The 16,233-nt window shown below is 33.0% G+C and overlaps 2 protein-coding genes and 1 pseudogene across 2 annotated transcripts; all 3 read right to left on the reverse strand.

Annotated features, from left to right (window-relative positions):
* On the reverse strand, window positions 340-4,890 carry LOC104731687 (annotated as a pseudogene).
* Window positions 9,080-11,965, reverse strand: LOC104731688 (periodic tryptophan protein 1 homolog). Its single transcript, XM_019233912.1, has 13 exons — window positions 11,692-11,965; window positions 11,520-11,599; window positions 11,310-11,414; window positions 11,102-11,225; window positions 10,928-10,989; window positions 10,787-10,837; window positions 10,599-10,660; window positions 10,412-10,508; window positions 10,130-10,204; window positions 9,942-10,040; window positions 9,721-9,849; window positions 9,423-9,515; window positions 9,080-9,309 (listed from the first exon to the last, which is right to left on the reverse strand). Exons 1-13 carry the CDS (start codon window positions 11,963-11,965, stop codon window positions 9,166-9,168), a joined length of 1,395 nt encoding a protein of 464 aa, XP_019089457.1. The 3' UTR covers window positions 9,080-9,165.
* LOC104731689 (BES1/BZR1 homolog protein 3) lies at window positions 13,060-16,108 on the reverse strand. Its single transcript, XM_010451150.1, has 2 exons — window positions 15,733-16,108; window positions 13,060-13,998 (listed from the first exon to the last, which is right to left on the reverse strand). Exons 1-2 carry the CDS (start codon window positions 15,946-15,948, stop codon window positions 13,360-13,362), a joined length of 855 nt encoding a protein of 284 aa, XP_010449452.1. The 5' UTR covers window positions 15,949-16,108; the 3' UTR covers window positions 13,060-13,359.

Raw genomic sequence — 16,233 nt, forward strand, 5'->3', positions numbered from 1 at the left:
AAGTGAATAGTGTATATATAATTTTATAATTTTTATTGGACATGTCTGTCCAAAAATGAATGATGTTAATATGAAGATCTATATATTTGTATAGTTATTGCTTACTTCTTAAAAGAAATGAAACAAAGTTGCTACTTGTTAGATTGATGATATTTGTGTTATCAATTGTTTGGATAAGTTCATGGGGTTGAAATACGGTTTTGGAGCTCACTAGCACTAGACAACTGTGAATTACTGCTAAGCTCTAGTCGTAGTAAAATTTTATACCCGACTTTTTTGTTTCCGTCATTTGATTTGGTAGTAATAGTCCCAAAAAAGTTGTCTTTACGCTACAAGATATCAGATTGAACAAACATTTCCTTAATATGGTAATAATATAAGATTTTCACATTATTTATTTTGCACTATGAAATAAAAAAACTAAAGTCAAGACCATTGGGTAAGGACGGGGATAAGCTGAAGCGGAGTTTTCTTAGGACTAAGAAGTCCATATGATTCTTCAAGATCAACATCTTTTACCTCCATTCCTTCTGGAAGCTTCCAATCGAAACGGTAGAGAAGATTGATGAGAGTCACATGTACCAAAGCCATACCCATTCCTAAACCTGGACACATTCTTCTTCCGCTATCAAATGGCAAGAGCTCAAAGTTTAGACCTTTATAGTCAATCTCGCTATCCATAAACTTCTCCGAGATGAAAGCTTCTGGATCTTTCCAAACATTGGGATTCCTATGAACAGCCCATATGTTGACATAGATCCACGTTTTCTTTGGAATGTCATAACCTCCGATCTTTATATCTTTTAAAGCCTCTCTTGGTATTAATTAGAAGTGGCACAAGTGGGTTTATCCTTAAAGTTTCTTTGATAACCATTTTCAAATACTTGAGTCGTTCTATATCTTCTTCTGTGATAGTGTCTTTGTTTTTGATCACTTCTCTGACCTCAGCTTGCGCTTTCTTTAGAACTCTTGGGTTTGAAATTAAATGTGTCATCGCCCATGTCAAAGTGTGGCCAGAAGTGTTTACTCCAGCAATAAGAAGGTTCTGAAATAATTAAAAACACAAAATTTTAATTTTTTTTTGCAACATGTGAAGAAAAAATTTATTAAAAGAGAGGTTAACATTACTTACCAACAAAATCCCTTTGGTGTTGTCTCGGGTAAGTTGAAATTCTCCAAGTCCAGTCTCTCCCCGTTCTATCTTAAGGAGCAAATCAATGATATCATCTTTAATACTAGGATCCTCTAAGTGATGTTGTATAGATTGATCAAAAAATGAATCCATTGCCTTAAAAACCTCCTCACATTTGCTGTGTAACCCTGTGATCCTATCAATGATTTTACCAACAACTGGGAAGTAATCCGCTGCCGCGAAGCTCCCTAGTACCTCCATGGTTCCTTGAATGACTTCCTCATAAGCATTCTCAAGTTTGCTTCCTTCTAGACATATCCCAAATCCAACTTTACAAATCACACTCCCAGAGAGTTTCACTAACTTGCGATTCAAGTTGACCGGTCTCTCCAATGAAGCAGATTGTATCATGAACTGGACAAAAGAGGCAACTTCTTCTTGTCTTATATGTTGAAATGATTTTACCCTTTTTGCTGTGTAGAGTTCAACAACCGTCATCTTTCGTACTTCTCTCCAATATTTGCTATAGAAAGAAAATGCAAGATCTTTTAAATTGTATGTAATTCTTGCAGGATAGGTCATGTAAGGTCTCGAACAACACTCAGCATCAAACGTTTTTAAGACATCTTTCACTGTATTGGGAGTTGACGCCACAACAGCAGAGACATATCCAAACTTTAGGGACATTAGAGGCCCATATTTTTCAGATAATTTGAACATCGAACGTTGAGGTTTCGTTCCCAACTGGTACAAGTTACCAATTATAGGAAGTCTAGGTGGTCCCGGAGGCAGATTGTTCTTTGTCTTTTTCGTGCTCTTTGCAATGAGTGATGCAAAGAATACGAATGCAACAATGATATACCACAAACTCATTTTCTTTCCTATACAAAAAGGGATAGTTTATATAAACAGCATAGCATGTCAAGTGGACAATTAACCACACAACAGAAAAAACAAGATAAATGGATTGAAAATATAGAACCGCACTACCTAAAATCACCAAAGCACCCTAACTATTAATCAAGGCAATACAAGTAAAAGAAGAGTCCTTTTATATTTTGCCTAGCACTACTTTTTAGTTTCACATTATATTTTGATATTAGAGTGTATCTATAACAATGAAGAGTACTCACTCTATAAGCTTAGAGTAGAATATATACACTCCTAAATTGAATGATTATAAAAAACAGTTACTAATAAATAAAATAATATTTGTATATATATGAGAATATTATCAAAAACATCTAGAGAGAGACAGAGCGAGAGAGATCCACAAATTACCTTAAACTTGATGTCTGTGGCGGAAGAGTTTACACTGTGGGGCGAGGGAGAAGAAGAAGTGAAATTAGTATTATATATATATATATATATATTAATTTATTTTTGGATTGTGATCATTGATAAGAGACGACGTATATAGAAGATGTGGCTACGTGGTTTGGTTCCATGTATGTGGCTGCGTGGAATGCATTGCGGATAAGTTTCTTTTGAAATAAATGTTCACACATAAATCTTTTTTACTTGCACAAAAGTCCACTCAAAATCTCGTTGTAATTTTCTACGAAAATATTGTATATATACATATATATATAAATTTATTTCTGGATTGTGATCATTGATAAGAGATGACGTATATAGGAGATGTGGCTGTGTGGTTTGCTTCCATGTATGTGGCTTCGTGGAATGCATTGCAGATAAATTTCTTTTGAAATAAATGTCCACACAGAAACTTTTTTTACTCGCACAAAAGTCCACTCAATTCTTGTTGTAATTTTCTACAAAAAAATTGTATATATATATATATATATATATATATATATATATTAATTTATTTTTGGATTGTGATCATTGATAAGAGACGACATATAGGAGATGTGGCTGTGTGGTTTGCTTCCATGTATGTGGCTTCGTGGAATGCATTGCGGATTAGTTTTTTTTGAAAAAAATGTCCACACACAAAAAACTTTTACACACACAAAAAATTTTTACTCGCACAAAAGTCCACTCAATTCTTGTTGTAATTTTCTACGAAAAGATTGCATTATTGCCACTTGTAACATTACTTTTTACGTATGTTTTCTGATTGGTTAGTAGTGCTACGATATAGTTAAATATATTATTATAACCTTAAGAGAAATTTGCATTCACACCTACTTTGTGCTACTCCTATATTTTTTCCCTTCAAAATTACATATTACTCCCTCACCAAACTAAACACATATCTCTCTCTCTCTCTCTCTCTCTCTCTCTCTCTCTCTTCTCCTTTTAAAGAGACTCTCTTTTTATTCTTTTATTTTTTGTAACACTTTTAACTAGTTATTATAAAAAATTAGAGCAATATTAGTAGATGACTATAGATTTAAAAAGAATAAAGAGAATAACCTTGTGTCAGAAACTTTAGGTAAATAACATTTTCTGAAATAGATTAAATACTAAAACATCCCTTTTATATCCTAGTTTTTACAAAATGAACCGGAGAGAGAAAATAATAAATTGTAAAGAAACTATGCGGTGATTATGAAGATGACGGTGGCAAAAATGAAAGACATGGAGGAGGTTACAGATCTGATGCGGTGAACCGATGAACAGGGCCGGCCCACCCCTAAAGCAGCCAAAGCATGTGCTTTAGGCCACATATTATATCCTAATTGTTTAGGTTGTTTCACAAAAGATTTCTTAGTTGAGTTGGTTATGTAGCATGTGAGAAATTATTTGGTCAAGGGTTCGAGTCTTTGGTTTGACAGTTTTTGTATTTTTTCTATTATATGTATCATATGCATACAGTTAATAATATATTTATAAAATACTATATATTTCAAAATGCTTTAGGCCTGGGTAACCCTAGGACCGGCCCTGCCGATGAACCAGTAAGAAAGAAAATAGTAAGCTTTAGAGAAACTGTTATGGTGCTTACAAAGTTGATGGCGATTGTTAAGAAGGTGACGGTGTGAATACAAAAAAACATGGAGGAGGTTAGAGATCTGATGGATATGGTGGATATCATTGTCGTAGGGGTGGGCAATGGTGGTGGTGTTGATAAAAAAACGTTGATGGTGATAGTGGCTACAATGTTTTTGTTGACTGTGTATAGTTGTTGGAAAATCATGTAATTCTATAAAATAGCAAGATTTTTTTTTTGTCAATATAAAATAGCAAGATATATAACAGGAAAATCATGTAATTTTATAAAATAGCAAGATAGTTTTGAAAGAAATAATGGTAATTTGTGAAATGACATGTATCAAATAAAAGTAACTTGTCATCTAGAAGAATAACTTAAAATTTGTAAAAAATCTAACATGCTTTTGAACAGAAAAGCATGTTGACATAAACAATAACATGACATATTTCAAAATAGAGTGCTAATCAAAAAAGCAGCAAGTTAAAAACAAAGGTATTGCTGCATCCTAAAATATTACATGAAGAAAATCAAAACTTACAGAAAATCGATCTTCTGTGGTAGAAACTGTGATCCGACATGAGCGATAAGAGAACCAATGAAAGAAAATTATGGGCTTTGGAGAAACAGAGAGATTCCCACAATTGGGAACAAGATCGGTTGTAGAGATCCAGTGAGAGGGAGCGGTAGAAACTGATGTGGATCATACAAAAATAGAAATTGGGGGTTGGCTAACCCAGAAAAAAATGGGTTCCAGTAGCTGAGAGGAGAGAGAAGGGAGAACCAGAGAAAAAAAGATTTGCCAGCGAGAAAAGAGAAAGAAAAAAGAGGAAAGAAGAAGAAGATGAAAGGATATAATGGACCGAAATTTACTAAAAATCATGTAGAAAATAGACACTGTTTGGTCAAACGTTATTTTGTTAAATACTTTTCATTTTTGGGTTATTTCTTATATATATATATAATTATTTTTGGATTGTGATCATTGATTAGAGACGACGTATATAGGAGATGTGGCTGCGTGGGTTGCTTCAATGTATGTGGCTTCGTGGAATGCATTACGGATAAGTTTCTTTTGAAATAAATGTCCACACACAAATCTTTTTTACTCGCACAAAAGTTCACTCAATTCTTGTTGTAATTTTCTACGAAAAAATTATATATATATATATATATATATTAATTTATTTTTGGATTGTAATCATTGATAAGAGACGACGTATATAGGAGATGTGACTGTGTGGTTTGCTTCCATGTATGTGGTTTCGTGGAATGCATTGCGGATAAGTTTCTTTTGAAATAAATGTCCACACACAAATCTTTTTTACTCGCACAAAAGTCCACTCATCTCTTGTTGTAATTTTCTACGAAAATATTGCATTATTGCCACTTGTAACATTACTTTTTACGACTGTTTTCTGATTGGTTAGTAGTGTTACAATATAGTTGAATATATCGTTATAATGTTAAGAAAAATTTGCATCCACACCTACTTTGTGCTACTCCTATACTTTTCCCCTTCAATCTCAATTACATATTACTCTCTCACCAAACTAAACACATCTCACCTCTCTCTCTCTCTCTTCTCCTTTTTAAGAGACTATTTTTTATTCTTTTATTTTTGTATCACTTTTAGCTAGTTATTATAAAAAAAAAATATCTGTTCATTTTTATACAATATGTTATAATTATTTTTTCTACATATTAAGATGTATATTGCTATATTTTTTTTTTGAATTAGTATATTATACATTGTCCATAATAATAAGTGGATGACTAGTTACATTAAATATAGGAAAAAAGATGGCTAGCTACATGAAGTATAGAAGAATGCATGGTCACACATACCAAGTATAATATTGTATCCTCAACTACACGAAGTATATGTATTGCATGACCACATGCATGAACTATCTGACGTTATGTGGTCAACACCATAGACATACAATTCGGTACACCGGTCGAATGATTCTGGCGAAGACCGACATTGACTCCGGCGTTGACCAACATTGACCAAAAAAATTATATTTTAATTTTTTATATTAAACAAAATAATAAATTATTATATTAAATTATTTATGGTTTTTCATGATTAGAAAACATATTCTATTCAATATCCAATTATTTATATAACTCTAATGTATTTTTGCTTATAATTAGTTACTTTTTATTTTTAAAGCTAAAATAATAGTTAAATAAAAATAATTAATAATTATTTTCAAAATATATATAGATTTTATCTTGATTTTAGGATATGTTTGCAAAAGGATATAGAATAAGAGGATTATTTCAAATGCCCTTATATTATATATTGAAAATAATTATGTATCTTTAATTTTATCTGTTAAAAGTAAATAATATTAATTTTTTTGTTATTGTTTACATGTTATTAGGAGTAAGTAATTTTTTTTATACCAAAGAGTATCTAAAATTTTGTATACTCTTTACCATGAAAATTTTAAAGTAAAGAGTCATATACTCAAATCTTTTGCATATTATTTTTTAATGAAAGTAGTTGAATTTGATTTTATTGATTCTTGTAGTATTTAAAATTTAATAATTTGATGATCAGAGATTTATATATATAAAATCATTAATAATTACATATATTATATATATATATATATATATATTTCTTGAAAATATTGATTAATGATTTTATTTAACTATTATTTTAGCTTTAAAAATAAAAAGTAACTAATTATAAGAATGAATAGATTAGAGATATATAAATAATTAGATATTGAATAGATTATGTTTTCTAATCATGAAAAACCATAAATAATTTAATATAATAATTTATTTTTATTTTTTTTAATAAAAAATACATTTTTTTGTCAATGTTGGTCAACGTCGGAGTCAACGTCGGTCTTCGCCGGAATCATTCGACCGGTGTACTGGATTTTATGTCTATGGTGTTGACCACATAACGTCATATAGTTCATGCATGTGGCCATGCAATACATATACTTCGTGTAGTTGAGGATACAATATTATACTTGGCATGTGTGACCATGCATTCTTCTATACTTCATGTAGCTAGCCATCTTTTTTCCTTAAATATAACTGTCCATTTTTAGTTGAACATTTGTTCACTAATAAGTGGATGACCACATGGATATATATGGACTTGAACACCTTGATTAGATATCCATGTGGTCATATTTTGGTGGATATGCTTGGATGTTTATCAAAAAAATAAAACAAAAATGTTTTGATGTAAACAATAGTAAAATTCATTGAGTGGTATTATTCAAGTATTTCTACATTTTGTAATGGACAAAACTTATTTCATCAAATAAAAGTTCAATTAAAAAGTTGAAAGTGGATTACCAGTTACATTAAACACAACTTACTGTAAATGGTCATTCACTTATTACTGAACAAATGTTCAACTAAAAATGGACAGTGTATAATATACTAGTTCAAAAAAAAATATAGCAATATATCTCTTAAAATGTAGAAAATATATATTCAAATATATTATATAAAAATGAACAAATAATTTTTTGATAATAAGTTAATAACTATCTAAATAAGTATCGATAAACTATACCACAATTTACCATCCACTTGTCGATGAACACATGTTTGGCTAAAAGTGGATAATATATAACTTATTCACCTAAAATATAGCAAAATACATCTTAAAAAGTAGAAAAATGTAATCATAATTTATTGTAAATATATATAACTTTTTAATCATAATTACACAAATGACTAGAAAGATAAAAGAAAGAGGGAAAAGAGAGAGAGAGAGAGAGAGGAGAATACAACATAACTTTTTTAAAAAAGTAAAATTCTTTTAGTTACATTACATACCATGGGTAATAGTGTCCAAAATTATGAAGTACTGTATGCTAGAAAAGTAATGCAAAAGTATACCAATAGCAAAAAATAGGTTTAGATGAAAGATTTTCCACCTTAGTGGGTGTGGATAGATCAGGGCCGGAGCCGGATATCCGACCTTTTTGATGGTATCCGGATCCGTATCCGATCCGGCCAGATACACAATTTCACTCTCCGAATCTAGCTCCAGAATACCGGATATCCAGTTCACGATTAACCATTAAAATTTTGGTTATCCACCGGTTATCCGATAACTGGTTTATTTTGTTATATGGGCTTTTATTTGAAAACCCAATAAGCATAAGATAGTGAAAAAATGAGAATAGGGCTGTGAGGTTATTTATAGAGAAGAAGTGGAAGCTGTTTTTCTCTTCCAATCGATGTGGGATTAGTAAATGACAAAGGAAGTGGGAATTGGAAGGTCTCACATCGGCAGAGGCAATCAATTATCCTCTCAACTATGTTCTATATACACATGTGTCTCTTCCTACGTTAGGTGAATGACAAATATACATATATATAATATATAATATAAATTATATGGTATGTATTGGCGGATCTGGATATCTGCTCCGATATGATTTAGTATCCGGATCCGTATCCGTATCTGGCCGGATATACAAATATAAGATCTGTATCCAGATCCGTTTTACCGGATATCCAGTTTTTCGGATCGGATATCGGATCCAGATCCGGATATCCGACGGATCTGGTTATTTGATCTCATGGCTAGGTGTAGGTGCAATAAACTCTAAATATATGGGCTTTTGTTATGATTAAACATTGACCCAGAAATTATAATAGCCATTATTATTACATAAGAAAAATAAAAATAAATTAACTTTAATGAAAAAAGGCGATAATTGGTTCAGTGGTTGGTCTAGGGTTCATTATTCTGGAGTTCGAACCCCGATAATGCGATTTATTAATTGTGTAGATTAATGGAGGCAAATTTACAGATGATCTCTAATGATGCGCAATTATCGCCGTTTGCCGTGATTCTACATACAACTGAAGGTGAATATAGAGAATGAGGTGTTCATCAGGAGCATGGATCAAGAGAGAGTATGGAGCAAGAAGGAGAATATATGCAGTGAATCTAATAGGGTCGGAAGGAATTGTCTATGGTAGTTATATATGTAATAGTTCTCGTAATTTGCAATCAATAATAAATCCAGAGGACAAAAAAAAAAACTTAATGAAAAAAAAAGAAACTACTACAAAATTTTGGTTAAAGACATAAAAGTGTTCGAATGTGACGACCAATCATAGCTTAGCTGGACGTTCACGGTCGGACAGGTCTGGTTCCGTATCTATTGGAGACATTAGTGTCCGAAAGTGTATCCCAAACTTTTAACGTCCCCTTTACGCCACCCATAGCGAGTAAGAATGGATTGTCGGCAGAGAAGGCAATGGAAAATAAACTTCCCTGTGAGATTTCAAATTTTTTAGTCAATACATACAAATTTTTACAAAAACAAGTTAATAAATGGAAAACAATGTCTTTTTCTTAAAAAAAAATGTTTGATTATTGGTTCTTACAGCATTTGGTTTGTGTGTGGCAATGCATGAAGGCTCATTGTTTGAAAGATCCCAAAGCTTTACTGTTTTGTCCATAGATGCCGTTGCCAAAAGCTGCTCCAAAATGGTGAGAACAAGTAAGACACACATAATAAATAACAAGTACAAGACTTATAAGCCAAAATTTAGTATTTGTGATTTGTTTTAATCTTAAGTTCTTAACCAATATTAATTTTGTAGTATTTTTTTTTTGTTCCACACAAAATAGTAGTTAGTCAGATTTTTCGAATGGAAACAAATAGGGGAAAGAGTCGCTTACATTAGGCGCTGAAATGTTGTATGAGACGGAAGTGGCTGCTTTATCATGTCCATTGAGAGTGAAACTCGGGTTTGAATTTGAGGCTTGGCGTACATCAAAACCCTTTACAGTTCCATTTTCGAGACTTACCTATATATAAAGAAGGGAAACAAAAGAAAAATATGTCTTATAACCGCCACATTGTATAAATGAACTAATTAAAGAATTAAAGTGTAACGCACCACAAAGGTGTGTTCACTATGAGGATCCCAGGCTAAACTTTCGACATCGGACATGACAGACCATTTGACACCCGAATGTGAAGGTTGTCTTCCGTCTTTCTACAGTTACCAATATTAATGATCATTGTCTAAAGGAAAAGACTGGGGGAAAACACACGAAAATAAACCATCGAACAAAAAACAGTTACCAATACAACAGTTTGATCAAAGGACCCACTGAGAAGCACTTCTGGAGCATAATGGTTCCACGCAACCGCTTGAACCTGCGAACCATACAAACAACAAACCATGATAATTAATACCATTTGACTAAGGAATATAACCGAGTGTATGTAGATGGCTGAATTAGGAGCTTTTTAAAAGAGATTGATCCTCAGTATATCACAAGCTTGAGTCTACGGAGATGAGTGAATTCATATGAGTTGGTTCTCAACAAAGAGTAAGGAAATGATAGTTATTATTGTCTATACCTTATCTGTGTGATGATCCATTGTAATCTTGCATGTTCCGGTAGCGACATCCCAAACTTTGACTTTTGTGTCGGCACTAGCACTAGCAAGTATATTCCTGTTTATTTTTTTGGAGTAAAATAAATAAAATCAGATCCACATCTAAAAAAGCATTTTTTGGAAGAAATAGATTCAGACCTGGACATACCGAAACTCCTTATTCCAAGCAAGACCAAGAACTGGTTCAGTATGGCTACCTTCTTTGTAGTTCTAAGACAAGACGGGAAATCAAAAAATAACGGTTACATTTGGTACATTTTTTGTTGCACCTCAACCAAATTGAATATAGTATTCACCACTGTCGCTACGATAAAATGTACATATATATACACTCACCCCTTCCTCGTTTTGTCCTCCTAGTTGTACACAAGGTAGCACCTCGAACCTCTATAGCATTATATATATCATCAATTTAAACTAGAATATAGTCTCTCATCATATGATTGATAAAAATATGCAAAGAGACAGTTTACATACAACGTCAAGATCCCATATCTCTATTATTGGCGTATCATCCGAACCAACAGCTACGAAATTGCCTACCAATAAGAAACACAAAAGATTCATATAATGTGTAACACATGTATAGCAAGAATGAAGAATCCAAGGATTTGTTTTATTAAAAAACTTTTAGGGATACAAATTACTAACCTTTTTCTCCTCCTTTAAGTGGACAATCAAGCCAAGCAGTACACAACGGAATCGCTGGTACGATTATGTTTTGATGACTATACATATTTGGAGAACCAACCGATGTTTCCTCGAATACATAAACCTAGTCATACATTCATATAAGTTTCATGCGGATCTGCGCAGTAAAATAAATAAATAAATAGAATGTTGAAATAAATTGACTAACGTCAATACAGTTGGTTTCTTTGTTGTCGCTGTCGCTCCTAGCGCAGACAATCATTAAATCGGTTGGTAAGATTTTTGAATCATCATCCGAGTCATCATCATGATCCTAGAAAAACATAGATGTTAGTGACTTAAGTCTGTGCAAAATATACGTACACATTACATTAATTTTCCATGGAAAAGAAATAGTGATATATAGGGACTTATATACATTATTTCTCTTGAGATATGGATCCATCTCGTTACTCTTATAGTAAAGATCCCCAAGCCCGGAACTAAAAATTTCAATTCCTGTGTTTAAAACACAAAATAAAAATAAAATTACAAAATGAATTAATGAAAACGAAAATTGAGATCTGAAAATATAATAAGCTTTAACTTACCATCATCCTCTTCATCGTAATTATCCATATCGAGTTCTTTCAAACCATCATCAACCTCCATCGAAGGAGAAGCACTCTTGCTTTTCGATGACTTCCCAAACTCTTCTGCCACGGCTTTCGCATGAGCAACTTCACCATTCTCTTCTTCTTCTTCTTTATTGAAAATTTTACAACTCTCTTTGAGCTTTTCGATTTCTTCCTTAGAAGGAAGCTTAGCACGATCGGGTATAGCCTTTGCAGCCCCTTTTGGTATCCATGACAATGCAGTTATCATTCTGCAAAACATACAAAATTTATAAAACAACCCAAACTAAATTTACAAACAGGGAATAAACAAGTACATATACCCTTTTTTACTCATAGAAACCGTAACGGAAATTTCATCTAACACGACAAATCTTTCGTAGCCACACAGACAAGAATTCGGAAAGAGTTACAAAAAAAAAACAAAAGAATTCAACAAACAGAAAATCATAACAAAACGCCTCGAATAAAATATATACCAATTTTCAAAATCCAAAGGTCGAGAATCGAGAGGAATAACAAAGGTAGCATAAAATGATAGAAGAATCGGGTTAAAGACGTACACATCTACCAAAAGACAATAATTAACATATTGAACTATTTAAAGATCATGAGAAGCTTTGGAGGGATATATGAACAATCTATAGACAAATGAATCGTTCCCGCGACGGAAAACCCTAAATAGGCGACGAAGACGGCGACCCTAGTTATATTAATCTCCTCTTTTACTTGAATGAATCTACTTTGAGATTGAATGGAAAAGGAATTAAACTATCAAAGAGAACTTACGTTACAAACGATTCTACACACAACTCTTGCTCTGGTGTCTGGAGGTATCTTTATCAAAATTTCGAGAGAGACAACTTATAAAGGGTTCTGTCCCGTTTGTTAATAAACCCTTTTTTTACGTACTCTGTAATAATATCATCTGTATAAATGGGCCAAATCTTTAGCCAGTTAAGGAACTGGACATTTAAATTGGATCCACTAAGCAATCTACCGACATATGTTCGTGCAATTGCGTAGGAATTGTATAAATGGAATCCATACATACCATATTGTGGCGTTTTACGTGTGTTAATTAATTAATAAGATCAATCACATGTACTCGTAATTGTTCGTTGACTTTTCACTTTTTCTATTGGGTTACGTACGACTTCTTTTGGGCATATCTCCGGTCTTTCAACGCAATCCAGTTTTCTTTATCTTACTGATATCAATGATAAATACACAATTTCAACGATAGATTTACTGATATTTTTTTCTCACGTTCACAATGGTTGAAAGTCCAATTTGGCTTCATTATTTTATATGAAGTCGATTATAATAACAACATCACACTAATCTCAAATCGAATCTCCACTAATAATTAAACAAAAAAAAAAAGCTTCCAGTGATAAAATAGATTCTAACTATAACTTTAGTCAAAAAGCCAACCCAAAAAAAAAGTAAAAAACAGAGCTCAAAATGTCCTTTTTTTTTTCTTTTTCTTTCTTATCTCTCTATTTTTTTCCTCTCAATCACCTTTCAACATCACACTTAAAAAAAAAAACAGACCAATTAAAACGATGAAAAAGAACTATTATGATAAGAGAGTTTGATTGATGATGACAATAAACGACATTTAATTGTTCTCTGAAATCATCATCTGGTTCTTGAGTTTCCAAGTGTAAGTTCTAAATCATCCGAAACACATTCTCCATGTATCCTTTCACCTTCCCAAGGCTTCACCATTCCAATCACAGTGGTTGCGTTACAACCAAAGGCAAACTCAGCCGCCATTCCATCAGCCATTGGCACATCAGAGTTCTGATCAACACCAGCTGGAATAGCAGGAGAGCAGTTCCCACTTTGTCCTGGAGTCCACATTGGTGAGTTACAATCCCCCATTTTAAAAGCCTCTTTGTCGAAAAACGGGTTTCTTGAAACTAAGCTGAACGTAGGAGAAGACGGTCCGCTCTGTGGAGTTTGCATTCCAGAGAGCCATCCAGAGTCAGGGATGGTTACTTGATCACGAGTAGGACTTCGAGCCAATGGCGGAGTCACAGGAGCGCTTATCGAGTTTCCATGGAAGAATGGAAGCTTGGAAGGTGAGTTTGAAGAGAGGTTCTTGAGCCAGGGGATTAGCGAGTTAGCATCACCAAATGGGTTAGTAGGACTCGGGAATGATGAAGATGAAGGGCTTGGATTGTAAGAAGCACGAGGGCTATGTTGATACGATGAACATGGACTCGCTGAAGTAGAACCATTCATGAGTTCCATTCGATCCATTGGTTTGCATCCCTACACAAGAGTGTACGCAAAACGTAAGAAATAGCACAAACATATAACCAGAACAATCCATTTCAAGCAAAGATTTTCATAAAAGACCCTATAAATCTTCTGCTAGTGGATTAGTTTAAGATGTGTCTTTCTTTTTACATAATGCAAAAGCTGGTGAGCAACAAGCCAACAAACAAAAAGAGACATTATGATTGATAATTGAAAATCTAAATGCACCAAGAAAAAAAAGAAAGTAGAGAACAATGATTATGTTTGGTTTATAATGGTCAAAAGAACAATCTTTGCTAATGGATTATTTTACATAAAAGAGAGCATAGAATGTTTTTATCGTTGTCACAAAAATGTAAGAGCTGCCGAGCTGTTGAGCATGAACAAGATAACACTATGATTGAAAATCAAAATGCACCTAAGCAGGAAAAAGCGTAAAGAACAATGATTTTCTTTGGTGCTATATAAGTGGTCGTAGAACAATCTTTGCTAATGGATCGAGAATCTCTCTAAATAAAAGAGAGTTTTTCTTTTTGTCAATAAAAGAGAGTTTAAAATTGTTTCTTTTATTCTTTTGCCATTTTTACGAAATGCCAAAAAGCTGGTGAGCAACGAACAAGATGACACTATAATTGATAATTGCAAAAATCCAAATGCAACTAAGGTAACAAAAAAAAAAAAGGTTAAAAGAAATAACAATGATTTTATTTGGCATTTAATGGTCAAACAATGAAATAATTCCAATTTATTTTATCCCCACACAAGCAAAATCAAAACATCATCATTAGATGTTGGCAAAAGGGAAATCATTTCCCCAGTCTCACCATTGACTGGTTAAAAACAAGAATTAGCACAATTAATATTAATACAGTGTATTTTAACCAACAATAATAATAATAAACACTCATGGAAACTATTTGATCACACGAGTCAAGAATCCAAAATCTTTATTTTAGTCTATTTTCTATACACTAATACACATACTATTGGGTCTTATTTTGACTTGAGGGAGTTAATGTAACAAAATGGATCCTACTTTATTAGTGTAAGTGTGAATGTAAGCAAATAAAGAAAAAGTTTTTTCGAGAAAATTTATACAGTATGATTCAAGAAAGAAAAGCAAAATTGGAATTTCAGAGAAAGCGTCAGTCTGAAAAGGAAAAAAAATCCATGTGGGCAAGAAGAAAAAAGAAAAGTCACCCTCGATCGTTGTATGTACTACAAGGAATCCAACCCATTACCAAACAGCAGTTTCGTGAAACAGACGTGTCCTAAAGTTAAAAAAAAAAAAATTCACATAAAGCAAAGAAAAGGTTTTGTAAATGACCAAAGAAAAACACAAAAAGAAAGACCTAAAATGACGAAAACACCCTGAAAAATTCTGTTAGACTGTGTGATTAGGTAAGGGTAAATTGGTCATTAAGCAAGTAAATTCCCCATCTGAAAGTGAAACAGAGAGTGTCGAAGCAAGCAGCAGCATCAGCGAATCTTAAGAGACATATTCATGCTTTTGTTTCAGTTCACCGGAACGGTTTCGATCTGACGTTTGCAATGACTTTTTACTAAACCCGGTCAAATATTAAATCACAACCGTCCATTTTTTTATATTTCTCCCCAAAAAAAAAAAAACTAACGCTCAGATCTATTCACAAGTCTTAAACAAGTAAAACCTTTTAAAAAAATCTAAAAAATCGATAATAATATTTCAATAAAATCGAGTTTTTGTTTAGGGGGTTTGGGGTTTACCTTGCGGTAAGTAGTTCCGTCGTCTTCAACAGTCCAGCCAGCTTCATTGCATAAGGCTTTGAGGACTTCGTTGTTGTCGCAGTGTTTAGGTAGCTTGAAATTTCCATGAATCCTTAGCCCTGCGAAGATCTTAGCCGCAATCGCGCGTCTTCTCCTCTCTCGCCGTTTGTTGTTCTCTCTCTCTTTCCATGTCGGCGTTCTTGTCCCCGACGTCATTTTTTAGGATCACCGCCGGATTATTGGAGAGAAAAAAAAAAAAGAACAGCGTCGTTTCTACTTCTTCTAATCTTTAGAGCTCGTCGTAGAAAAGACAAAACAAAAAAAAACTCGCGCTTTATGTTTTTTTTTTTTTTTGACGATTTCTCTTGTTTTAAGTTTTTATTTTTTGTTTTTCTGGTCTGGTGACGAGTAACGGAGTAAGTAATAAATGAAGAAGCACTTAGGCAGGGTTGAATTAAAAAAAAAAAAAAAAAAAGGAAAAGGTAGATATTTGAAAAGACG

Source organism: Camelina sativa, chromosome 12 (genome assembly GCF_000633955.1).
Source record: "Camelina sativa cultivar DH55 chromosome 12, Cs, whole genome shotgun sequence".
NCBI classification, from domain to species: domain Eukaryota; kingdom Viridiplantae; phylum Streptophyta; class Magnoliopsida; order Brassicales; family Brassicaceae; genus Camelina; species Camelina sativa.

What these genes read in the sequence shown, in the direction of transcription:
- LOC104731688 (XM_019233912.1), bottom strand. Translation starts at nt 11,965, where the DNA reads ATGATAACTGCATTGTCATGGATACCAAAAGGGGCTGCAAAGGCTATA. An exon ending in TGGATCATCACACAGATAAG is followed by an intron (nt 10,205 to 10,411) that starts GTATAGACAATA and finishes TATGGTTCGCAG; the next exon opens with GTTCAAGCGGTTGCGTGGAA. An exon ending in ATAGTGAACACACCTTTGTG is followed by an intron (nt 9,850 to 9,941) that starts GTGCGTTACACT and finishes CTTTATATATAG; the next exon opens with GTAAGTCTCGAAAATGGAAC.
- LOC104731689 (XM_010451150.1), bottom strand. Translation starts at nt 15,948, where the DNA reads ATGACGTCGGGGACAAGAACGCCGACATGGAAAGAGAGAGAGAACAAC. An exon ending in ACGGAACTACTTACCGCAAG is followed by an intron (nt 13,999 to 15,732) that starts GTAAACCCCAAA and finishes ACTCTTGTGTAG; the next exon opens with GGATGCAAACCAATGGATCG.